Genomic DNA, 27130 nt, shown 5'->3' with positions numbered 1-27130 from the left:
CCTATAACCCCCCCCCCACCATTCACATAATTTTCCCCAGTCTATATCTGGTTCAGCTACTTTTCATTAGTTTGGGAGTTGGAGGAAAAGGGCTGAAAGATGAATAATCTAGCTGCAAACTATATCGTGCAGGGGTTGCTTTTTAAAATTTTATTATTTTAGAGATGTGGCCTCACTCTGTTGCCCAGGCTGTAGTGCAATGCTGTGATCATAGCTCACTGCAGCCTCGAACTCCTGTGTTCAAGCGATCCTCCTGTCTCAGCCTCCTGAGTCACTTGGATTACAGGCATGAGCCACCACGTCTGGCTGAGGTGCTGATTTTTATGTGGTTTTCTAAATCCAGGCCATTGACATTTTCTTAGATTATTAGACATGCTCCCAGGCAAATGGCAATCAGAGACACAAATTTCACACGGGGCAGAATAATTTCAAAGTTTGGCTATTTTAATTTCATTGTTCAAGGTAGTATGGTATAGTAAGTGGTTCATTTCCATCCTGAAGAAAACACTAACAGCTTCTAGCTTATGTAATTTTGTCAAATTCAAACATAACCCTTTGACTGTTTTTTAAAAAAATTTTCTTTACATATTTTGATAAGATTTTTTTTTTTCCTGGAACATATTTCTTAAACCTTCAAGTAGTTTGGAAACATTTGACTCTTCGCTCATTCCTCTGGGCACAGCCTTTCAGAGCATTTATCCCACCTGCGCTGAAAAAAATCTCTGTTCTCCCAGCTGGCGGGAGGGCTCCTTGGCGGAGGCGATCAGAGAAAAACAAGGAGCGAGCGAGCATTGTAAACTGCTTGTGATTCTCTTCATTAGTATGCTGCCATCCACCCCAGCTTCTGCAAGGTCAGACATGCAAGACAAATACTTGGCCGAAACAGCAGGATTCTAACTAGTGTAAAAATAGATTTTAAATAAAATAGAATCTCTATAGGAAAGAGAATTAGGTTATGCTTTACATTCCTACTCTTGCTTTAAGATATCTGTATACATCAGTCCAAGGAGAACTTAGAGAGTTGGTATGCCCTAAGTAAAACTGAAGAATGTTTGAGTACATTCATTTTGCAAAGTTACAGGTAAGGTGTTTTGGGAAATGCTGCAGCACATCCCACAAAAATGGATGGTGATACAGTCGGTATGTTCACACAGGTAACATGTAAGATTTTTAGGGCAAAGGCCTAACCACAGGCTGAAAAATAATTCCAAAATGCGATAATTTGAAACCTTTGGCTAATTATAAAGCAAGAAATAAACCCCACAATTTAACAGTATATCTTATTAGCCTATCTACCTCTTCTGGAAGCTAAATTTCAACATGGGTCTTACTTTAAGTTTGCTCAATTACTGCATGTTGTGAATTATGTGACGTTTATGGTTCTAGAGAAAGTACACAGCCCCTCTGTTGGCCCACAACAAGCATTACAAGACTGTTTTAAAGGGGGCTCTGTTGAAATTCTAATTTTAGGATTTAGAAACAGCCTTTGGTTATATCTTGAAAGCATAATTGAAAATCTGCCCAAGCTCCCTCTAGCTGCAACCTGAACATGCAGCTCAATCTTTTGTAAACATTTAGAAAATACTGAACCCAGCAAAATACACAATTAGCTAGTCAGAGGCCTCACTCTACATTTTCCCATGGATGACAAATCTCCCTGCTTACTCTTGCTAGATGCTAGGAAATCCACTCTGAGATTTGAGTCTTGGAGCAGCCATTAAGCCTCCTTCTTATTTGAGGTTCATAATGACGCATGGAGTCACCAAAAATAAACAGTGGAACTGCCACCATTTTTCCTACACTGGGGCTACTCAATATGCCCCGGCTTGTTTTTCCTGGCTAGCCCCACAGCAAGAAGAGATGACTGCTGGTGACAAGCCAGTGCCTGGTTTACAACCCAGCCTCTTTTCATACAACATTCAAACAATTCTTCAATTCCCCAGAGGAAGGGAGGGACCACAATGATATGAGACTAATACTAGGGAATTTTCCTAACTCCTCAGTAGCCAATGGGAACCTCTCTTTAAAGCAGCTGCTACGACCTCAGGGAGGTTTGGTGCTTTAGTGCTAGGTAATGTTACCTTCGAGAGAACAAAAAAACAAACTTAACGTCTTAAACCTACCCCAGAACTGAATGTCAAATACACCAACTCCATAAATATAACAGAAAAATGCACAGAAGAGTTGGGGCATCTACCAAGCAGGAAGGCAAAAAATGGTCATTAGAATGTCTGCGTTCGGTGACCTGTTCCCACCTTTGCAAACACTGCCCCTTCCCTCCGCTGTCCCGGTGGGCACCCTCTGCATCCACTACACCACACACCAGCAAATGAAAGAGCCAAAGACTGCGGCTTGATCCTCGCTTGGAGTTATTAGGGCCACCCTCACATTAGCTGGAGGTCCCAGCACACCCGCGCTGTGCCAGGGGGAACAGTCTCGGGGATGTCTGTTTCTCTGAAGGTCACTTGCCCCTCTTGCTGCGGCCCTTCCTGGAGGGCAGCTTCCCACTGCCCCCTGAAGAAGGGGGGCTCGGGGCTGAGGCCATGGCGATGTTGATCTGTCCCTCCTGGATCTCCTGCCGAGTCTCGGCAGGCAGGTGGTTGATCTTTTGCTGCGTCTCCAGGTAGAACATGACGTCCCGCAGCTGGTCCTGGATCTCGGTGATCTGCGAATCCTTTTGGTCGCAGGTCTCCTTCAGCAGCCTCTCCCCCTCCTTCAGCTTGCTCTGCAGGAGGACTTGGTTGGCTCGCAAACACTTGTTCATTTCCTGCTCCTCTTTGAGCTCGGTGGTGAGTTTGGCCACTTTCGTGTTTAGCTGAGTGCACCTTTTGCAAAACAAAGGAAGACAAAAGCACATTTTTCATTTGCTGACACAGTCCCCTTTCTGCTCTGGGATTGAACGAGAAGCCATGACCTCAGAATCCATTTAGGACAGACCCCTTTCTCCAGCGGTGAGGGAGATCGATTGGTTTGCTGCCAATGCAATCGGCTACGCAAAGCAAGAATTTTGCTCCAGTTAACATAAGCATATCTTCAAGACACTTTATTTGAGCATGATAAATTTTTCAACAGCAGAAACTATTCTGTGACTCATGGGAAACTTCAACTGCTTCCCTGTTTTGCAATCAGGGGTTAAATAGGTGTCTTAGAGGTGACAGCTACGATAAGGAAGTTATGAGGAAAAGTGACATTCTTGGAGAGTCAAGTGCTCTGACCTCACTACATTTGCTGAAAAAGAAAAAAAAGGTGCTTATTCTAATGAAAGGGTTTTAAGAATTGGGAGTGCCCTATTCTTTTTTTTTTTTGAGACAGAGTCTCACTTTGTTGCCGGGGCTAGAGTGAGTGCCGTGACGTCAGCCTAGCTCACAGCAACCTCAAACTCCTGGGCTTAAGCGACCCTACTGCCTCAGCCTCCCGAGTAGCTGGGACTACAGGCATGCGCCACCATGCCCAGCTAATTTTTTCTATATATATATGTATTTTTAGTTGTCCAGATAATTTTTATTTCTATTTTTAGTAGAGACGGGGTCTCGCTCAGGCTGGGCTCAAACTCCTGACCTCGAGCGATCCACCCGCCTCGGCCTCCCAGAGGGCTAGGATTACAGGCGTGAGCCACCGCGCCCGGCCAGGAGTGCCCTATTCTTGATGCTCAATCTTACTCATACGTAAGGAATTGCAAATTAAAACAACATTTGAGGTACCATTTTTATGTATCAGAATGCCAGAGATCTCAGACACGGGCAAAGAGGCACTCTTATACATTGGCACTGGAGCATGAACTGGTACACACTCTTTGGATGTCAACTTGGCAATATCTACAAAAATAAAACATTTTTGCCAAAAATAAAACAGCCTTTGCCGCAGCTATTTTTATTCTAGGAATTCATCCTATAGAATAGATATACTCAGGACTATGCCAAAAGACACATGGAGGAAGATGCTCATCGCAACAATGCCTGCAGTAGTGGAAGACTTTAGACAAATGTCTGTCAGCAGGGAACTGGTACGTGAACACAATGGAATACCACTCGGCTGTTCCGAAGATCAGCATAGATCTAGATGTGCCAGCATGAAAAAAATCTACAAAACAGAATATTTTACCAGGGAGAATACTTACTATTCTATTTTTGCAGAAAAAGATTATGTATCTGAGATATTTATGCAGGCAGAGCTAAAGATCTGGAAGAATAATTAATATTCACTGGTATGATTTATAACGGTTACCTCCAGATAGCATGATTTAGGGAATGAAAAAGAACTTCTAGTTTTTACTTTGTAATTCTTTAACACAGTTCAATTTGTAAGAGTGCTGAAAGTGTAGAATTTTTGATTTTTATTTTTGTTAATGCTGTAATGTTTTTTATAATAGTTAAACTTTTGGTGAGAAAGTTCTGTTTGGGGTGATGAAAAATTTTGAGAACAGATAATGGTGATTATTATACAACATTGTAAATGTACTTAATGCCACTAAATTGTACATTTAAAAATGGTTAAAACAGCAAATCTTACAATCTTTCTCTCTCTATATATAAAAACTACAATTTAAAAAACTTTTAACAATGGGGAAAAATGGGTGAAGGGCATATGAAAATTCTTTGCACTATCTTTGCAACTTTTCTGTAAATCTAAATTTATTCCAAAATAAAAGATTTATTAAAAAACACAAAACTTTCTAAGGACCAATTATCCTCCTTAAATTTATTTTTTATCCATTTCTTTGGAGGTAAAAATCCAATTATTTTTGTGAGTATAACTTAAATCAGAAAGGTAATTTTAATCAACAAAATTTTTATCTTCCCAAATAATGTTCTTGCCATACTGTTTTATGAGTTTTTTTTGCTCCATACTCAACACCTTTGGCCTTTAATTTCTGCATAAGGCCACAGCATATAGAACCTCCAGGTGAGACGCAGTCTCCTTCCTAACTGCCAGTTCTTAGCCCCCACATCTCAGAGAAGCTGAAGGTTCTGGATGCAAAGAAATTGCTTTCTACAGGCAAAAGTGGAAGACATTTGCAAACACTGAAAGCACACAGATATCAAGAGAGAGTGCTATGTTCCACATGGCATCCATCTGGCATAAAACGTGGCTTTTTTTTGTTGTTTGTTTGGTTTTGAGACAGGATCTCATTCTGTTACCCAGGCCTCACTGTAACCTCAAACTCCTGGGGCTCAAGCAGTCTTGCTGCCTCAGCCTCCCAAGTAGCTAGGACTACAGGTGTGCACCACCATGCCCAAGTAATTTTTTAGTAGAGACGAGGTCTCACTATGTTGCCCAGGCTGCTCTTGAACTCCTGGCCAAAAGTGATCCTCCCACCTCGGCCTCCCAGAGTGCTGGGATTACAGGCGTGAGCCACCGCACCCAGCTGGCCCACATTTTTTAATAAACAAAAAGTCACCTATAGGGGGACCCCTGAAAACCTGGTGATACATACACTTGAAAATGAGGGTGTTTCCATAGGAATGAAGGAAATTATCTGTTTATAGAGCCTGTTAAAATAAAATGGCTAAGTTAAAGAACAGACCAATTATACCTACTTTCTTTCCACAGACTGCTTTTCTTTTAGGAGATCATTTAATCTGTGCTCCAGATTATCACATTTCTCAATCGTTTCTTTAAATTTGGTCTTCATGTTGTTAATCTGAAAGAACAAGCAGAAATCAGATTCATTTCACAGAGGCAAAATTGTGTGGTCTTTGGAGCTAACATCATAATTTCCCCCCCAATTATCTATATATAACTTGACAAACCAAATTTAGAAAAGGTGAGACAATCACTTGAAAGAATTTCTGTAATAGGAATAAAAGTACCAAGAAATCCTTTTTTTCCTCACTATTTCTCTATACTAGGATGAAAAAGGGATCCAGAGCCGCTGAATATCAAGCAGAATTGCCCGCTCTGCTGCCAGTAGTATCTTATTTATTCCCTTTTTTTTTTTTAAATCAGGGTCTTGCTCTGTTGCACAGGCTGGAGTGCAGTGGTACAATTATAGCCAATTATAGCTCACTGCAGCCTCAAATGCTTGGGCTCAAGTGATCCTCCCTCCTCAGCCTCCTGGGAAGCTGGGGCTACAGGCTCGTGTCACCATGCTGACTACTTCTTTAAAAACTTTTTTGTAGACACAGGGTCTCACTATGTTGTCTAGGCTGGTCTTGAACTCTTATGCTTAAGTGATCCTCCCACCTTGGCCTCCCAAAGTGCTGGGGTTCTAGGAATAAGCCACCAGGCCTGACCTCCTTTATTCCTTTTAACAAGCCTGTGCCTTAGGTAAGTCAACTTTTGACAGAAACTGAAGCTTAGAGAAAAGAGAGTCAGTATGTCCAAGGTCATCCAGCTAGAGTGTGGTGGATCCAGGACTGGACCCAAAGTCTGGGTCCAAAGCCAACTTCTAAACTCTTCTCTGTGCTACACTGGAGCCCAAAGCTCTGTAGCAAAGGAAAAGTGACTTCCTGGCTGGATCTAAACTCTTAGCAGAGATCCTGTATGGGATGTATGCAGCATCCATCACGGCAGAGAAAGGGTCATCACTTTTAACCTTTCTTTTTAAACATTTTCCATACAGCCTACCTAGCAGATCTCTAATAGTGCTGCCTTAAAAAAAATAAATAACTGTTTTGTAGAAATTAACTTTATAGCCAACCTCATTAACTTGGAAAAACACATAAGGGATATTTCTAACAGTTCCTCTATGTCATAAAAATCACAATGGCTTTATAATTGCTCTAATTCTAGCTTGTTACTCATTTTCTCTTCAATTTTTTTTTTTTTTGAGACAGAGTCTCGCTCTGTTGCCCCGGCTAGAGTGAGTGCTGTGGCATCAGCCTAGCTCACAGCAACCTCAAACTCCTGGGCTTAAGCGATCCTACTGCCTCAGCCTCCCGAGTAGCTGGGACTACAGGCATGCGCCACCATGCCCAGCTAATTTTTTTTTTTCTATATGTATTTTTAGTTGTCCAGATAATTTCTTTCTATTTTTAGTAGAGACGGGGTCTCCCTCAGGCTGGTCTCGAACTCCTGACCTCCTGACCTCGAGTGATCCACCCTCCTCGGCCTCCCAGAGTGCTAGGATTACAGGCGTGAGCCACCGCGCCCGGCCTCTCTTCAATATTATTTTAAAATACGAGACCACTAGATCCTTTTGACATTTTCTACTAAACTGACTCCTGTCAGTTTAAGGAAGTTGGGAAGGACAGAAATTACTATCAATAGGAACCAAGCTCTATTATGTTTTGGTCAATAAAAATACTGAGAAGTATCATTAGGGGAATTCACCAGTACTGACTGCCTACTACGTGTTTTTCATACGTGGCCCCAAGAAAACCAAAAGCATTCAAGTGGCTGTGAGCTTCATTTTCTAGAATAGATTCCATTCACATGGTATAATAATTATATATACTTAAACCACTGGAGGAAAGCAATAGTATTTATAAATGAAGTCCACCATAAATTTCAACCTTGATCTACTCCCCTCCCCACATTAACTTTTTATGAGGCCATGAACAAGAATCTCTGTCAGCGGGACCCAGGGTCTGGATTCCTGTTTCTCCCTGCACATGCTCTGTGGCTGGGTGCGCTAACGGACAGGAGCGGGACAAAGGCTTGCATCATCCACGAACTTATGGATAAACGACATTTGTTATTAGAAAACAAAAGCATCCTTTCAAGCCCTTCAGAGCTTTCTATTTAGAGCTGCTCTTGCCTCCATCTTACCCCTACCTAAAAGCAAACATGAGTTTCACAGTTTTTTGTTTCCCTGCCCCTTTACTTGTTTTTCACTGGCATGTCTTAGTGAATGCAATTAATCCTAAAGAATCTTAAAAAGGCAGGCTAGGCACGGTGGCTCTCGCCTGTTATCCCAGCACTTTGGGAGGCTGAGGCAGGAGGATCGCTTGAGTCTGGGAGTTGGAGACCAGCCTGGGCAACATAGTGAGACCTCGTCCCTAAAAAATAAATAAATAAATAAATATTTTTTAAAAAAAAGAATCTTAAAGGGCAGAGAGAATCCTGAGCTCAGCTCTCAAGGGTCTTCACAAAGCACTTTAGGGTCACACTGGTATGTCCCACAGAAAAACTCATGAGTGAGGCTGCAGGGGAGTTGCCAGTGCACCTCCCCGAGTCCATAACTTGACACCAAGTGGCAGCCACCTGTGCTTTGCCTCCACCGTGTGCCATCGGGAGGCTCATCCTTCCCCGCGCGCACTCCAATCCAGCCCTGTTCGGAACTTGTTAGTAAGTCAAGTGACCTCGAGCACCTCTGGAAAGGCACTTCCATTGCTTGGAAGGTTCTTATAAAAATTTCTTCAATAACTTTCAACTACAAATCATTTTAAACCTGGTGTTAAGCATTAATTTTTTTAGAAACCTGATGTCTTCCATTTATAGGCATACCCAGAAAGAGAGGCTCATGGCCCTGCCCACTAAGCTCCAGGATAACCCCAGCACCCCAGGGTGGGTTCCAACCCAGCTCTGCAGCCTCCATCTGAAGGCCCCGGTTTCAGTGGTGACTCACAAAGTTACTCAAGTCATCATTTAGAAATTTTAAAAGCCTTTATTTGATATTAAGGGAATCACTGAATTATAGACCCTGTCCCTAGGTCCAGAGAATGGTTTCTAGAGCCCGAATTATGCACAACCCTCAGGTGTTCACTGGATAAACAGGTGTTCATCTTCTTTCTCAGTGTTCCTTGTCCATGCTAGAGACCGGAAAACCAAGCAGGCAGAGCTCTGGGCCTTCCATCTGGGTTTCTACCAAAATCACACCACTTTTCTCTTTTATTATGTACAAGCAGGAAATGGCATCTTCTTTAAAGGACTAGTCAGTTAAAATTTGAAAGCTGCTGCCCTAGACCTTCAGGGTGAACACTGACGCTCCAAGATCTCTGCCCAATTTTATTTCCTTCAATTTAGAAGTGCTCAGACCATATCGTCACCTCAGAAGTCAACAGTCAGCTCCCAAAAGTAACTATTCCCAAGTAGACAAACTCAAATTACAAACTCACATGTATGTACTTGTATTTTTTTAATTGAATTGCACAAGGCATTAGAAAACCTGCTTGAGGTTAAAAAAACCAAACCCTCTATGACCACAAAATACCAAACACACAGCCTTTAAAGCCAAGGTTTCTTTTTAGAGGCAAAACAGTTCTCTACCTGTTATCAGACTGAGAAGGGAAGATTCTACAATTCCTTTTTCCCTATACTCTGCATTCCCCCCACCCCACCAGCAGACTGCCCTGCAACGTGGCATTTTAGCAGTCACCAAACCAGAGACTTACTTCCTCTGCTGTGTCCTTCTCTATCCGAACTATCTTGTTTTCCCAGTAGATTCGCTGAGATTCCAGCTGGCTTGTTAGTAAATATGAATACTAGAAACAGACAGAAAAAACACCAAAATGTCACTGTTGTCAGTCTTTGAAATCCAATTAAAATCTGACCTTTAATGATCTACAGAAGCCTAAAAGTAACCATCAAAATGTATAAAACACCTTGATTCCACTCTACTCAACAAGCCCTGGAGCTGGGGAACACAGAAATGACAATTACACTTCTGTCCTCTTGGGGCTTACAATCTAGTTGAGAGAAATGTACATATAAAAAAACTTATTTTCATCAAGTTGACTTTAAGAAGAACCACAGGCTGGGTGCGGTGGCTCATGCCTGTAATCCTAGGCACTTTGGGAGGCTGAGGTGGGAGGACTGCTTGAGCCCAAGAGGCTAAGACCAGCCTGGGCAACAGTGAGACTATGTCTCTACAAAAAATTTAATTTTTTTTTTTTTTTTGAGATAGAGTCTCACTCTGTTGCCCAAGCTAGAGTGTCGTGGCATAAGCTGGGCTCACAGCAACCTCAAACTCCCAGGCTCAAGTGATCCTCCTGCCTCAGCCTCCCGAGTAGCTGGGACTACAGGTGCTCACCACCACACCTGGCTAATTCTTCTATTTTTAGTAGAGATGAGGTCTTGCTCTTGCTCAGGCTGGTCTTGAACTCCTGACCTCAAGCAATCCTCCTGCCTTGGCCTCCCAGAGTGCTAGGATGACAGGCATGAGCCATTACACCTGGCCCCAACAGAACATTCTTAACTTTCAGTTTTACTACCCCTACAGAAGACAACCTTAATACTGCACTTAAGACAACTAGGAACATCACATTGAAAATAATAAGGCATGGTGAAACTTACACTTTCAAAGAAGAAAAACAGACAGAATAAAAATAATAATCCTTCACAGCAATGGTAGAACTTTAAAAAAAAGGTTTTGAGCATAAATAAGGATGTAAATAGAAAAAAAAGAAAAAATAGTTTAAACACTTTTAAAAATAAATATTTACATGCAGGGTAAATGGCAAAATTAAAAGCGCAAACACCCTTTCAAGCTAGAACAGTGCGCAGCAATAGAGACAGGTGGTAAGTGATAACGCATAAAGCATCTTACCTCTAACTGTAAGGCATCTATTTTCTCTTCCTGGCAAGTGTCGCCCTCACATTCATACTGTACGATTTTTCCATCTGTTTTACTTGCAACCAGTCGATGGACATAATTATCTAAAGAAAAGAATGAGTCAACAAAAGCGTGTTCCTTCAGAAGGAAAAGGGTCTCCATATGCTTTTAACTCTTACGAAATTTTTGTTTTTACAGATCTAAATTAAATGCCTTGCAGTATTGCTTTAAAAGTGGGTCAAATCATTCAACTTTTAAAGGGGAAGGAGAGGACAAGAGTGGAAGTATTAATCGTTTCTTTATAAAATGTGCGATTCAGGCCATTCCTAGGAAACGGTGCCCTTGGGCACCGTGAGAATCTGAGTTTGTGAGGGCTCAAAGATGACAGGAAGATGACATTTCAGGCGGTGAGGGAAAGTGGAGAGGTTCCGAAGGAAAAGTTTCCGCATAGAATGAATCCAAATTAGAAACTGAGAGCAGTGCTCACCTCCAGCATAGTCCCAGACCCGATGGTTGGTGAGCTGCATGGCATAGGTGTGCTGCGTCTCCTCAAAGTGCTTATAAGCATGTCGACTTACGTACCGTCCACAGCCTATGTGGCCGCATATTAAACAAATCCAAAGGTTCTGTCAGAAGGAGGTAAGATCTTAATTAGTTAAATAAAAATACATGACCTGGCCCTCTTCGGGTGGAAAGGGGCCTGGCACAGAATGAGACTTACAGTTTTTTTCAGGAGTTTTGAATAAATATACATTTAAAACCCAACAATCGTCTGGGCGTGGTGGCTCACGCCTGTAATCCTAGCACTCTGGGAGGCCAAGGTGGGAGGATCACTGGAGCCCAGGAGTCCGAGGCTGAAATGAGCTACGAGTGTGCCGCTACACTCCAGCCTGGGCGACACAGTGAGACCGAGTCTCAAAAATTAAAAAAATAAAAAAATAAAACCCAATAATCAAGGATGCTTCTATGAGTCATTTTCTTGCTCTGACTTCTAAAGAGCTCTATGTAAATAGCAAGAAAAAGGCTCACAATTTATCAGTAAAAATTTAAGCTTTTTAAAAGAACAAAGAATAAAAGTATAAAGTATTTTGCTTAGGAGTAATGAAATTTGTGTATTCATATGTTTTGTCTGACCCTAGACAAGGGGAAAAAAAAAATCAGTCTCAAAAAGAATTTAAAAGAATTTAAGCAGAAGAAAACCCCAGACAATTAAAGCTGTGTTCATTATTCTTTTCCACCACCCATTACTTACTTCCTGAACACCACACTCAAAACACTTATTTTCTTCTACTGGTTCTGGTGTTTGACAGTACCGGCAAACGGGACACCTATATCCAGGACACCAAAAGACAATGGCGCAGGTTAAATATAAAAGACAGTTGTTTCAGAACCCAAAAGCCAAAACTGGATTTTATATCCTCCCTCTCTTAAGTGCTGTTTTTAAGTGTATCAGAACTAAAGATATCACTTAAAAGACAAACATTTTGGGGCTATTCTCAAACAAAATGAAAATACACAAAATCTTGATAAAGCAGAAGTAGGAGAAACTGTGATCTGCCCCATATCCTTTTCCACTCTTCTGCCTAAAGCTCAGATGATCTTTGCCATTCTAAATGTGTTTCAAAAGAAAAAAGAAAAAACCTTAAATGATCAAAGGGCTAAATATGTGCAGGTTAGAATTGGGACTTGATTTCATGACTGGTTATCTATAATGTATTTTATTCCAAACAATCTACTTTATCTCCATTTCCCAAAGATTTAGATCATTGAAAATGCACCCTTTCCTCTCCAGGTTGTTCCTTAGAGTTGGATCTAAAATCTGTAGTAAATTTTACCAAATTAACAACCAAAAAAAGGTGTTAATGTGCTTCCTGCAATGCACATGACATTTCACCATACAATGAACACAATGCAGAAGATACCAAAGCTCTACTGAATATTCAAGTTTCGATTTACAAATAGCCAATAAAAATGACATTGAAAAAAATCCATTAACCCTTTTATTATACTCCAAAGTAATGCTAAGTCAGTCATGAATATTTTTGTCAGATGGGCAAATATGACACAAAGTAGGTCATAGTTGAGGTTGACTGAATTGGCACCAAGAAGAATGAAGACTCAAGATGTAATTAGTATCAGTCTGTTACCCACCTGAGTAAATTAAACCAAGAAAAGGAAATAAGCAGGAAGAACACTAAGTTCTTGTCACAGGTGAGGAGGCTCTATTTGTGTTTCCTAAGAGAAAGCTAAAGGATCCAATCTGCCTCTTTCTTTAGTATCAAAGAAGACAGGCTAGGCCCGGTGGCTCACGCGTGTAATCCTAGCACTCTGGGAGGCCGAGGCAGGAGGATTGCTTAAGCTCAGGAATTCGAGGCCAGCCTGAGCGAGAGTTAGACCCCGTCTCTACTAAAAATTGAAAAAATTATCTGGGCCTGGTGGCACTCGACTGTAGTCCCAGCTACTCAGGAGGCTGAGGCAGGAAGATGGCTTGAGCCCAGGGGTTTGAGGTTGCTGTGAGCTAGGCTTGACGCCATAGCACTCCAGCCCAGGCAACACAGTAAAACCGTGTCTCAAAAAAAAAAAAAAGAAAGAAAGAAAAAGAAGACAAGCTTGAAGAAATAACAGAAATGATATCTAGTAAGTGAGAAGCAGCCTTGTCAGAGGCAGAAACTAGTGTTGTGTCATCCCTTCTGTTTGTGTGGTGGCTATGGCAGTAGGTGGGTAAGAAAACAAACTAATCCTGCAATCTAATTCTCTACATTGTGCCAGAATGATCTTTCTGAAATGTAAATCTGATCCTGAGAATAAAAGAGGGGAAAAGAGTATAAAAAATGGAAAAAGAATACAAAAATAAACTTATATGTACTACATATAATTAGCACTCATCTCATCTATTAAAAACAATTAGTAGTTTATTAAATCCTTCCCCCCAAATTTTGAGTTTTGATCTTATTTTCCTGATGAGATCTTTGGAAAACCTTCCCAGAATGGCCTTCCCTGACATCTCCACATGTCACAAAACCCGGTCCCAATGCTGCCTCCTACAGCAGCCCTTCCTGAGCACCTCCGCTGGGGACCCCGTCTCTCTCGCCTGCGGTCTCTACCGTGCATCACAGGGACTTAAACACTCCTGCAAACTCCCGTAGACTGAACTTTCCTGGAGAGGACCTGGGTTTGCTTCAGTACCTCGCACTGTACCATGCTCATACCAAGGCTCTAAACCCATTTGCTAAATGAACCACAAGCTTTTGAGGGCACGCGCCATGCCTTACACCCCATGTGACGGGTTGAATTCTAGTCCTAGTCTGATGTTCTCTGGCCATGGCACCCTGAGCATGCTAATTCTCACCTCAGGGCCTCAGTTTCCTCCTCCATAAAATAAGGTTGGACAAGATGGTCTCTGAGGAAATTTCCAACTTTAAAATGTTACGGTTCTATGGTTTTATGACAGTTAACCTATACTGCAAGTAAAATTGGAGTGGTGGGGAATAAAGAAGTGCCCAGAACTCAAAAACGGTATAGCAGATGGACACAAGATACAGATGAACTTGATGGAGTACACCCACCTCAGTGTGGCTTTATTCAAGGTAACTGGACAATTCTTTGAAAAATTCCCAAATGATACCCCAGAATTGACTAAGGACTCTATGGAATTGCAGCAAGATTCTTGTCTTGCTAAGTAAGCCAGGGAAACTCAGTTTATCTGTGCACCAGGTATCCCGCTAGGCGTAAGGGGCGCAGCAGTGAGCCGGCCAGGTGACGTCCCTGCTCTGTGAAAGCTGGCGTTCTTCTTCTAGCCACCAGGCCACGTGTCGGGGGAGAACGGAGATTCCTGTGGACTTTCACCCCTCCTAACCTCTGGGCTTTGGAATGTGATCTTCCCCTTCTTGTCCGCCCACCACTGCCTGGCTTGGTTGTTGGTTCTGCCCTTTATCCAGGTACCTCCTACTTATCCTCCCTGAGATGCCACTTCTCAGGTGGGCCTGGCTGCATCACAACACACTGCATGCTGCTCCTTTGTGACACTAGTTATAACTGTGATTTATTTATTTGTGTGATTATCTGAATCCGTCTGCCTCTCTGTACGTGGAAACCCACGAAGCCAGCACATAATATACCTTTCTAGCTAAGTCCCACAGTGCAGTGTGCAAAGAAAGCAACCACTCCTGATTTAGGTGAAAAAAAATAAAAGGTATAGGCTCCACCTCAGTTCTTTGTAGCAATGTCACCACCTATAACTAAGGCCTCTGATGCACTGGAATCAGGAGACTGTAGGGTAGGCCTCATACTTAGTGACTGCTATTACTACTGGCCACCAAGCCATCCATAGCCAAACAAAGCTAAAACATTAGGTTGCTGTAGCCCTGTTGACAAGAAGCCAAAGTGAATGGCAGACACCAAGTGCAGGTGACAGCTGAGATTCCAGACCTAAGTTTCATTTTAGCTAAGAGCCTCAAAGCTAAGCTTTGCTTTGCTTTTTCCTTTTCCAGCTCTTGGAAGGAAAAAACAACCCATGGTGCTTTGGGGAATTCTATAAGGATTCAGAATCAGCATACTAAAAAGGACCTGGTCTAAGAATGCCAATTCCCACATGAACCGAGGAAAGGGAAGGAGAAAAATGGAAGGCCCTTTGTGTGACCTCTTACTATCATGGTGCCAGGTTTATAAAGTCAAACACTTGGAGTGGTTCATTTTTGGTGGTGGCTATTTTTAATTCTGGAACGGGTGGGAACGGGCTCTGATACAGTGGAGGACGGCCTCTGCACTCACGTCGTGTCGTCCCAGCGCTGCAGACACTGGCTGTGGAAGCTGTGGTTGCATAAGGTGGTGAGAATGCCATTCACAGACTCATCCATGCGCTCCAGACAGACGGTGCACTTGGGGAGCTCGGTCAGGTCCATCACTGGGAGGCTGGCACCCTACAAAAACACCTGGCATAAGCCTCACTCTTCATCCACCAGCAATAATTTTTTTTTCTTTTAGCAATAGTTTTCCTATTGCTTTTTGGCTCTTGGCCAAGATGTTCTCAATATTATCGCTCTATGCAAATAATTTAAATTGATAAGATTTTCAATTATTTATTCATTCATTCAGCAAATACTGATTGAGCACCTCCCATATTCCCAGCACTGTGGTAGGCACTGGGGATACAGTGGTGAACAAAACCAAGATCTCTGCCCTCATGGAGCTGACATTCTAGGAAGGGAGACTGCTGCCAAAATCTTAACATTTAAATCCTAAATGTTACCAGACTCCTAGCTCTAGCTCTAAATGTCTATGACTATAATAGAACACACAGGAATAAAAGAAGCTGAATAGCAATGGATCTGAGGGATTTTTCCATAGCATAAATGATAACTTAACTTTCTACTTAGTGATAATAGTATCAACAACACTGATTTTTATTTATTCTTTCACTTAACAGGTACTTATTGAGTCCTCGCTATGTGTACCAGACGTTGTTCTAGGTGTGGAACAATGATGAACAAAAACTGACTCAGTAAGTCCAAAAATGGGAGCATGGCTGGAGCCCAGGAGTTTGAGACCAGCCTAGGCACCATAGTGAGACCCTATCTCTACAAAATATTAAAAAATTAGCTGGCTGTGGTGGCACATACCTGTAGTCCCAGCTACTCGGAAGGCTGGGCCAGGAGGATCACTTCAGCCTGGGAGTTTAAGGCTACAGTGAGCTGTGATCATGCCACTACACTCTAGCCCAGGCAACAGAGCAAGAATCTGTCTCAAAAAAAAGTGGGGAAAAAAAACAAGAAAAAACCAAAAACCAGTATAGGAAGCTAAAACAGGGTGTGAAACAGGGGGCATGACAGTCTAGGTGGTCAGGAAAGGCACCCTTAAGAGAGCAATGTCTGACTTGAGCCCTTCCAGACAGAAGATGAGCAGGAATTACTTGGGTGAAGCTGGGGAAGCACACAGATAAGGACAAACAGAGAAAAAGCACATTAATCTACAGTCCATGAAAAGGAGATAATCACAGGAAATCTCTCAAGAAGCCGTGTTCATTTAGAGTTTTCTACAAATCCAGATCTCTAAAACTGAGGCCTCATGCAGCACTTGGCACCAAGGGAAGCCCAATTTTATCACCTATCAAGTTTGATTTCACCTAATCTAATGATAGAAAAATCTATTCAGAACTCATTTCCATCAAGCCGATCTCGAGGTAAAAAGATCTTTAGGTTTACTTTTGAAAAAAAGAAATCTTAAAAATATTACAGAGCTGGGTGTGGTGGCCCAAGCCTGTAATCCTAGCACTTTGGGAGGCTTACGCAGGGGGACTGCTTGAGCCCAGGAGTTCGAGGCTGCAGTGTTGCTGCAGCCCGAGCAACAGCGAGACTCTGTCTCAAAAAAAAAAAAAAAATCAAAGAGCTGAATCTGCTATTTCATGAAATGATTCAAGTGAGCACATGTAGGAAAGGTTCCCATAGAGGGCAGCAGATTGGAGCAATTAGAGGTTGCTATCGAAACAGAATCAAAAATTAGGAAGATGATTAAGGATATTTAAAATAAAAACTTTTCTTTTTGGCTCAAGGCAATGCTTCATTGATCTTAAATACAGGAACACTCAATTTCAACAATGTAGATAATATATATTTTTTTAAAAACATTTTTTGCAATTTAAAACATGATATAAAATTCATATAATACAAAATTCTTCATTTTAAAGTATACAGTTCGGTGGCTTTTAGTATATTGACAACAAGATTGTACAACCATTACCACTATCTAATTCTAGAACATTTCTGACACCTCCAAAAGAAACCCTATACCTGTTAGCAGTCACTCCCCATTCATCACTGCCCCCAGCCCCTGACAACCACTGATCTATTTTCAGTCTCTACAGACTGGCCTATCCTAGACATTTCCACATATATCTTAGCATGCAATTTTATACCAATCTTATATATTTTTAATCAAATATAAGAATTATTCACACTTACATCTTCAGATTTCAGCACTTCAGCCCTTTCCACATATACCAGCTGGCAAACATCATCTTCTATTGAGTTGAACTGGCGGCCATTGCACGCTATATAAAAACTATCTGCGTCAGCCTATGTACACCAATGGGGAAAAGGAAAAAATTAAGACAGATATCCTGAAAATTCGCTTTATATTCAAGATGCATGGTTTCATTTATTCTTCTCATCAGCTTTTAAAATTTATACTTAGGAGAGAAAGCAACAGCCAAAAAAGTAACATCTACCTAAACAAGCTGGTCAGCTAACTACACTCCCTGGGTCAATATCCTACATCTCTACAGTGTTTCCTGGGCCACAAGAGAGATTTTATTTGAATTGGCAGAAGGTACCAGAGTGCAATGAGCTGAAAGCTAGTAGAATTTTAATATTCAACCAGCAATGGTCAACATTTCCCTTAATAACAGTTTTTTTCCTCTAGCCATCACTTGAACAGCAGCTGAAAGTAAACAATCATTTCTGGAACCAAATCATAACGGATGAGTGTTATGAAAGAACTCTTTTGAAAAATGTCAGCATCATTTATATTAGAAAAAAACACAAGACCAGTAGAACTGGTATGGGATGAAAAACCAACTCCTCTTCAATGAACCAAATAATACATGATAAGGATCCCATTAGGAGGTGTGAAACCCCCATCTAGTGTCCAATACTTAGTCAAGGTCAAGAGATCCCGGATGAACCAGCTGTTTAAGGACTAATAGTCTCATTCCCTTGCAGGGGAAAGTGGATGGAGAAAGTCCTTGAGGGAAACAGCGCCCTTGAGGCAAAGCTGCAAAGGCACAAGTGCATTTGTGAGTATGGACACAGGTGGATCAGAACTTCTAGTCTAGCCTTGATAGAAAGCAACAAAAAGATGATTCCAGTTTTTAAACTCAGCCAATTTTCTGAGGCAGCAGGGAGGCCAAGGCTTGTCTGGCTTTCATTCTCCCATGGGCATTAGCCCAAACACAGGCAGTTGTGCACTTTGGCCCTACCAACTTTGACAAGCTGCTTCTGGGGAGGATTCTGCAAAAGGAAATGCTGCACTGTCAACCTCCGGGAAGAGATGATTCAAAGCTATACCAGGCAAAAATAGTCCTGTCTGTCTACCTTCGTGGGGTTCTGCAGCTCACTGCTACCATAAGCTTCTCATCAGCTTTTAATTCCCCTCTAATGATGTAATTCAATTGTAGATTCTTGATTATTTATGCTTTCCTAATATGATCAACTGAGCTAAGCAGCCGAGGAAGGACGATCAATTCTGAATGTAGTTGTATTTTGGGGTGGGGAGGAGAAGGCTGCCAGGGGAAGCGCTTTCCTCAGGAGACAACAGTGCATTTTAACTTCAAAATGTTTAAAGCCAGTTGCTGGCTAATAAGTCTGTCTCCTACTAAGAAGAGGCAACTCAAAATGGCTTCCCCCCTTCTTCAGGAGCAATGGCTTTTCCTTGAAATGCTTCTGGCTGAGTAAGCAGCACAGTGAGCACAGGGATTCCCGCCCCGAGGGAGCCGACTGCCTGCAAGTCAGGCCTCAGCTCAGCTCCCCAGGGCCTCAGGCACCCCAGGAGCTGGATCCACAGCTCTGCACATGCTAAATGACCAGGCCTCCTCAGAGGAAGGGGCAGACGTGTGACCAAACCCACGTAACACCAGACAAATTATTCCTTTCTTGGGGGAGTAATTTATCTCTACCAAAGAAGTGTACTTTTTTGAAATGAGAACATCTATAAATAATTGAGATTTCCCAATTTCAACACATTGGTCTCTTCTTTAAAATCTCAGTACTAGAAATGTAGCTTCACTTGGGTGACTATTTACTGAGCACTTGGTATATGCCCGGCACTATGCTATGCACTAGAAAGAGAGTAGGGAACAAAAATCACACGATTCCTACTTCAACTCACCATCAAAATACAAAACGAAAGACTGAAGCTAAGTGCAAAGAACATAGAAGAAACAACTCTTTAATATTTAAAATGTGTGCATTGTATGGAACCAAAACTTTAAAGAAACCCAGGTTTTTTTCCCTAGTCCATTGTTTTTATTGTTCTCTTCTGAGGATGAACTCAGAAAAGATAAATCTATTATGACCAAGGTTACTTCACTGTCACAGTGATCAACTATAGTGCTGAGTATGTATTTTTACTCATCAAAAGAGGGATCTCTCAGGCTGTCCTCACTAAGAACACAAGTGAAAATAAGCCAACATACTCCATTGAGAGGTCATCTGTCCTTTTTTGTCCCCAAGATTAACAAAATGAAATCCCTTCCCGTTTTCCTATGTCTTGAAGAACTATAAATCCTTTACCCAAAGACAAAGTTTCCTAAGGGTCACACTACATGTCTGCAAGCACCTCTCTTTTTAAGACCTCCAACATAAAGCTAAGCCCAATAGAAATTCAAGAGATTATAAAAGACACAGAGAAGGCTTGTGAGTTCCTACTTAAAAATCTCTCGTGAGAAAAAGAAAGGAATAAGACTATAGTTAGCTGCCCAGACTATGGAGTCAGGCTGCCGAGGTTTGAATCCTAATTCTGACACTCATTAGCTGTCTTAACTTTGGGCAAGTGACATAACTGTGCCTGTTTCCTCAACTGTAAAATACAAAAGCAACAACACCTACCTCATGGCGTTGTTGAGAGGATTCAAGGAGATAATGCATGAAAAGCACTTGGCACAGGGTCTGCTTAACAGCTGGTAGCTATCATGTCTATCTATTATTCTCCTTAGAATCTATATTAATTTACCAACTTCAAGTCTTACACCAAGAGAGTGTCATTAGGTCTTAGAAAATTCTTGATAGGATGATCGGGATCAGACCCCAAGATCCAGAGTTAGCAATAAACAACACAACTCATGATACCGAAGCCAAGGGTTCTATCCCCATGGGGAAGAACATGCAGCAACAGTTTCATAGTCTCAGAAAACATCTGTCAACTTGAGCAACCTGCACTTGGTCAAAAGACAGAAGTGGAAAGGATAGTGCAGATATACAATGAAAATCCACTAACAGAATATATCCACAGTAGTATCTGCACATTATGAAGGGTGGCACTTGTTCCCGGGAAGTTTGTGGGTTTATTAGACTTTAGGTCAATATGTTCTCAAATATTTTTTCCCAATCTATTCCTGAACTTTTCCTTTGAGTTACTTGTCACTCTTAATTAAGTAGAAACTATAACTAAAATATTGTTGTTACAGAATGTCTTGCAAACAGTGACTGCTTCTGTTCCCCAAGGTTTCATCCCGTTCCTCCTAGAAGGGGAGCATGTCCTAGGGATGACTAAGAGTGAGGGCACAACCCTGCCTTGGTCATTTGTTTCTAGCTGTGTAACCCTGGGAAAATTATTCATCTCCCTCTGCAGTCAGTTTCTCCATCTGTAAAACAAGGATAAGAGCAGTATCTGTCTACATCAAAGGGCCGTAGTGAGGAATAAATGAGATAAAGCGTGTTGAGCACTCAGCACAGTGAGGGGTATAGAAGAAGCCATCAATAAAGGTTACACATTATTGTCATCATCCTTATTACTGCATGTACTACCAGATTTAAATGGTTTAAGGCACGACTTTCCCATGGTTTGCAAAGCTCCTCATTGACCTTGGAAGGCTTATTGACAGTCAGTGAAAGGAGTTAAATGCTTTTCCGTTCTTGATGTCAACTTGTAAAGTCTAAGTCTACAGGATAATCGAAACCCATGTTTTATACATCTCCCTCAGTGGTGGGGTGCTTTGTAAATGTTAAAGGTAACTGTGTACCTTCTTGTACATAGAACTCCATACTAACGGTTCTCTTTCTGGAGCCCGTGGAACAGGTACACATATAATTCAACTCTCGTTTCTCTTAATTTCCTCCACATGGCCACTGAATGGCTGCCACTGCCATCACCTCTGGATTTCTGTACCCGGAAGGGGGAGATGGCAAGTGGACTTTGTGTTATGGGCTCTGTTTCATCCACAAACCGTGGTGACCAGTCAGAGAGGTAACATTAGGCACGTGATCCTCCAGGCACGCACATTTCTTTCACAAACAGCGATTTAGAACTGTTTATCTGGGGCAAGTGCAAGAAGGCTATCAATGAGGCAGACAAGTGAACTTTTGACAAAGCTGCATTTCAAAACCTAACACAGTTTCAATGTATAAACACAACAGGCTATTTAAAAAAAAAAAACTTGAAGGAAATGGAAGGATAGGGTAGCTCTTTAATAATCTGGATAATACCTAAAGCTTACCTTATTTTTCTATTCATATAAAACTTGCATACTCCTAAGAGTATGAATGGTGTTGCATACTCCTGAGTATGCAAAACTAAAGAAACTTTCTAGTATCTTTAGAACTGAGGTGCATGGAAAGTGCTGCTCAGTGCAATTTAAGTGAAATGGAGTGGATAGCAAAACCTTCCTGCATCGAAAAATATCTGTTATAATGCACAAGCACTTTTAAAAACTAAAACTATCACCATTCTCTTAGTGTTTCTTTCTCTCTAATGCAGTAATTTCCGAAAAGAACTCTAAAGCATCTTTAATAATACTTCAAGGAATGTCACAAAATCCTTCATCACCAAAATTTAAAAAAAAATAATGGTTTTTATCTTTCAAAATGTGCCAAAGAGCACCTTTTAAAAAAAGGAAAATGAAAGTAGGGATAATGGCAAATAATAAGATGGTGTCAACTTCAAACTGCTTTTCTGGAATAGTTACTACTGGATAAAGAAACAAACAAAACCCTAGATTTCATACCCAATCTGATCTAGAAAAAATCATGGGAATTAATTAACAATTGTATTTCTAGTAATCAATTTAGAAATACATCTAGAATTACAATAACCTAGAAGAGATATGTGCGAAGAACCTTAAGTGTAAAACGTTGTAAATCACACACAGCTAATATCATACAGTTTCAAAAACAGTTTCTGTGGCAAAGAGATTTTTAATATCTTAACTTTTACCTGTGCACTAAACTTTATCAGCACCATATATTGATTTGGAGTAGAGTCTCTGATGATTTTCATTTGTTCAATTACTTCATTAAATGGGGCGACAAACTTCATAAGGTCATGACTGGTCATTGTAGCAGGGACTGTGAGAATACACAGCATGGCACTGCGCCTCACATCTTCTTTTAAGGAGGTCATCTTACTAATAAGACAATAATTAGACTGTCTTGAATAGGTGAGGTATGGTTAGTTCAAACAACACTAATTAGACAACTTTTATGTCCAAGAAAATAGGAAAAAATTAAAACTTGTACTATTCCACAAATCAATTTAAACAATGCAGAATCTCTTAAATTATCTCTGCAGTGGAGTTTAAGGCAAGCTTGAAAATGTTCTACATTACACCCCCCACCAAAATTTTTAATCTTCAGTTAAAAATAAACCCTTTTGTTAGGGTTATAAGTCTGCATTAGGCAGATTTGCAGTTTGTGTTTTATTCTCATTAGCGTTTGAATAATAATCTGTCATTAGGTAACTTAGAAGCAGAACTGTAGCTATAGACTTTTTTTAAAGGGTCTGGGGAAAAAAGAGCTCTAAATATAAGAGAGAATCCTAAACCATGAGGATATAACTGAAGATTACAGAAAAGTTTTCGTGGGTTGGAACAGCTGGAATAGAGGGGAAAGAAAAACCTCTCACAATGCAATTTGCTTTTGAAATGCTGCAAACTCAACTTGATGGCTATGATCTGAAATGGCTACCTATTTGTTGTTTTCCCAGTAGGGACCTGGCAGATGAGTTAGGACAAGGACAGCCTTTAAGATATCAAGTACCAATCATCCAAGGAGCTAATGGCCCAGCTTATGGATAATCAAATACTTCCTTTCGTTGGGCCTCTAGCAAGCTGTTTGGACCTCAGAAAAGGGTAAAAAGAAGTGATAAAATTGTAATTACTTAACTTTTTACCAGCTTCTTTAGTAAAGATTTGGTGGGCACATGAGACTACAATGATGGTGTGTATCATTTTCTTTTCTTTTTTTTTTTTTTACCATCCCTTCTTTCAATTTCCCAGTCACCTTCCATACCTACCAGCTCAGGGAATATCTTCCCAGGTATTTTCTTAAGTGTATCTACAAAAGTTTCTTTTATGAGGAAAAGCTTTGACCCAAACCATAAGAGTAACCAAACGTAAAACATCTAATAATTCTCTAACACAAAATACACGAAAGTACTATCTTTTTGAAGTTGAAAACATCCACTTCCCTTCAGGGCAAGAGAGTTTACTCTAAGGCAAAAAACAGACCAACCCAAAAGGAAAAAGGTTGCTCTTACTTTGTCTTGTATAGATGCATAATACCATGAACTATTTCAACTGATGGATTTCCACTGAAGAATGAAATCTGGTCTGGAAGCTGTTTGGATGGAGAATCGGGAGCAGCATTTATGCATTCTTTACTTTGATCTCTACTTCTCTGTGCAGTGGGGGGTGCTTCTGAAGATTTCCTTTCTTCCACTGTAGTTTTTGGTTCATCTTTCACAAATCAAAAAGTAGATTATAAATGGATAGGAAATATGCAGAAAGAGTCTAAACTAGATTAAAACTTCAAGTCAGAAGAATATATTTTGACAGAGAAATTGTAATGTGCTGCATTAAGAACTGTATTTGTAGAACAACTTATTTATGGGAGCATCTCAACTTTAAAGCTCTCTTTGCCCCATAAAAATCTCATTAACGCCCTCAGAAACTCAAGGATGGCGCTTACATTGGGCAGTACTATAATATAAGCAGGTGTCTTCCATCATGCAATCCTAAGTGGGACAAACATTCAGGACTTTTTTTTTTTTTTTTGAGACAGAGTCTTGCTCTGTTGCCTGGGCTAAAGCGCCATGGTGTCAGCCTAGCTCACAGCAACCTCAAATTCCTGGGCTTAAGCAATCCTCCTGCCTCAGCTTCCCGAGTAGCTGGGACTACAGGTGCATACCACCACACCCAACTAATTTCTTCTATTTTTAGTTGCCTGGATAATTTTTTTTCTATTTTTAAGTAGAGATGGGGTCTTGCTCTTGCTCTTGCTCAGGCTGGTCTTGAACTCCTGACCTCAAACAATCCTCCTGCCTCAGGCTTCCAGAGTGCTAGGATTACAGGCATGAGTCATTTCACCCAGCCCATTCAGGACTATAAAGTTTGAAAACCAAACCTACCAGTTCTGACTGCTTCCATGCTGGAGATGCAGCACGCACCACTTCCTCAGGTAAAATGAGCTGAGAGAAGCAGGAGGAAGCAAAACATGCTTATCTAAACACACTCAGATCTGCCACTGAATTAGGTGGTAAGACGCCCTCCTTCACCAAATAGAGTTGTCAACCCAGCTTGTTAGGATTGATTTGGAAAAAATATTTGGAGGCACTGAAATGTGCCTTAACAACCTCATGTCCAACACATAGACAGTGAAAGATAAAAGTACGCTAGAGGTCAAAATCATGGGCTCCTCAAACAGTATGTATAAAACAGACAGCCAGGAGCTGACATTACAAAAGAACCCATGATTTTAGAAAGCATACCTGAGTTGGATTTCATGGTCTCAATGATCATATCTGTCATTTCTCGACGGCCAAGATGCTGATGGATAATTGTTGCTTTTTCCCCTGGTGACTTTCCTTCTAAACAGGCAACCGCTGAAGCTAGTGTCTTCTTTTTGATCTCCTCATCAGACATTTCCCCGGCTAAAGAACACATGAATGATTAATACCTGATGATAAAACGAACTCTTCTCCATTTTCAATGTATCCATCGATAGGTTTCCCTTTTTCTCTCTGCTGCCTTCCCACAAGATGACAAGAAGCCTTTGCAGTACCCATCTCACTCACCTCTGGGACTCCTGCAGTACCCAGTAAACAGTCAATGAGCAGCCAGTACAATAAACTCAGAAATGCAGGGCTGTTCTGGTGGAATCATGCACTTTAAAGTCAATCAACAAGAATAATAGCCTTGGGAGAAGGTTCGACTGTGATTATGCCCAGATGAACTAACATTTTATTAACATCTGATAAAGTGTAGCTGTGTTGAGCCCAAAATGAAGGTATCAAGTCCATTAATAAACAAAATTTCAAAAAACCTTCAGGGATAGTCTTAAACCTTTGGGGTTACTCTCAAGCCATGAAAATTTGTGATTAGTGTCCTAACTCAATGAAACACATAAAAAGGGAAAAAGAATTTGGAGACTTCACTGAAACGAGAGACTTGACTGAAATATCCTTAATATAAACTCTGTCAGGGAAGGAACCACACCTGCTTTGCCCGTCACTTATTCCCAGCACTGATATCACAGTGCCTAGCACACAGAAGGAACTATATGTGTATTGAATTAATGAATAAATGGACTCAGTGAGTGACCCATGTAGATCTATATGTGGCTAATGTGTCAATCTGACTTTCAAAACTCAGAAGTCACTTTTAACTTTTGAAAGGTGCTCATAACCCATTAAAACATATTCAGTCTTTAACGTGCAGCTCCAAAGTTCATGTACTCAGGGAAGTTTCCAGTGACACTATCCGTACCTGCCTTGGTCCTGCTCTCTGAACCAACAGATCTTCTTGTAATAGTTTTCCAACTGCTCCTCCTTTCCTTCAGAGCACTTAATCGCAGTTGTAATTCTGTTTATTCTGCACTTAATTCATGTCTCCCCCACTGAATTGCTGGTGCTATTAAAGCAGACACCACATCTGATTCTACATATAACAAAAATCCCAGCAGACAGAGAACATTAAATAAATATTTCTTGAATGAATGTTATTATTTGGTTATTATTTGAGGACCAAGGAACAGAGTTATAGCTGCATTCCCCACTAAAGAGCTGCGTGAAGAGTTCAGACTCAAGTCCAGCTCCCTGAGTTAGAATCCCAGTTTTACCAATTACACATAACCTTGGGTAAATCATTTAATCACCAACCCTGTTTCACAATTTGTCAAAGGTGCATAACACCCATCTATCGCACAGGATAGTTGCAAATATAGTTAAAGAATACACGAGGTGTTTAGTATAGTGCTGGGCCATAGGAAGCGTCCAAATTTTAGTTATTACTATTGTTACAGGGCACCTAAAGGGACAGCCTTCCAAAGGGGAACAACTTCATTAAACCAGGGACTGTCAGCGTTGCCTTCACGGAGTCTGGAGGAAACCAAGCGAGATACACACACAACTCGACTCGAGCAGGGCGGAGAGCGAGACGCGCCAGGTAGAAACAACGCCTGTGGGAAGGCACGGGGAGGGAGGGACGGGGAAGGGCCTCCCAGAGACGACATCTGGGAAGGCCTCTCAAGGATGGATGGGAAGAGAGGGATCCCAACCACCTCTCGGCTTCTTCCTAAGGCACAAGCCCTCGCCGCGGCCTTTCCCTGGGCCCGTACTTCGGGAGGGCGAGCCCCCCGGGCCCAGACCCGACCGCGGGGAAGGCGGCCAGGCCGCGGGACTCACCGGCGGCGCTGAAGCCGAAGCCGGCGGGGCTGGGCGAGTGTTCCGCGAGCTCCAGTCGGATGACAACCAGTGACACACTCATAGGGCAAGCGCTGGCCGGCGCGGGCCCCGGCGGGCTCAGGCGAGGCTGGGAGGCGAGCCGAGAGGCCGAGCGGCCCGGGGCTGGCAGCGCCGCCACCGCCTCAGCACCGCCGCCGCCTCAGCAGCAGCGGCAGCTGCACCTCACGCAGCCCTCAGAGCCACAACCTCCTCTACTTCCGCCTCCCGGCCGCCGTCCCTGACCCGCGGGGTCACGCATGCGCGCGTGAG

The 27130-nt window shown here is 41.7% G+C and overlaps 1 protein-coding gene across 1 annotated transcript; it reads right to left on the bottom strand.

Annotated features, from left to right (window-relative positions):
• Positions 1 to 423: 423 nt before the first annotated feature.
• Positions 424 to 27106, bottom strand: LOC123626047 (BRCA1 associated protein). The gene is made up of 12 exons (XM_045534817.1): positions 26822 to 27106; positions 24908 to 25069; positions 23678 to 23876; positions 22358 to 22547; positions 17392 to 17505; positions 15206 to 15354; positions 11688 to 11763; positions 10923 to 11061; positions 10430 to 10539; positions 9276 to 9365; positions 5538 to 5641; positions 424 to 2825 (listed from the first exon to the last, which is right to left on the bottom strand). Exons 1-12 carry the CDS (start codon positions 26901 to 26903, stop codon positions 2462 to 2464), a joined length of 1779 nt encoding a protein of 592 aa, XP_045390773.1. The 5' UTR covers positions 26904 to 27106; the 3' UTR covers positions 424 to 2461.
• Between the last annotated feature and the right edge of the window lie 24 nt (positions 27107 to 27130).

The sequence above is a fragment of the Lemur catta genome, chromosome 21, assembly GCF_020740605.2.
Source record: "Lemur catta isolate mLemCat1 chromosome 21, mLemCat1.pri, whole genome shotgun sequence".
NCBI lineage: Eukaryota > Metazoa > Chordata > Mammalia > Primates > Lemuridae > Lemur > Lemur catta.
Note: the sequence above shows the minus strand (reverse complement) of the source record. Positions and strands in the feature narration are given on the sequence as shown.

Coding starts and splice junctions, on each gene's coding strand:
- LOC123626047 (XM_045534817.1), bottom strand. CDS start 26,903: ATGAGTGTGTCACTGGTTGTCATCCGACTGGAGCTCGCGGAACACTCG. Junction 25,070..26,821: donor CTTCGGCTTCAGCGCCGCCG/GTGAGTCCCGCG, acceptor TGTGTTCTTTAG/CCGGGGAAATGTCTGATGAG. Junction 11,764..15,205: donor CAGCGCTGGGACGACACGAC/GTGAGTGCAGAG, acceptor TCCTGGATATAG/GTGTCCCGTTTGCCGGTACT.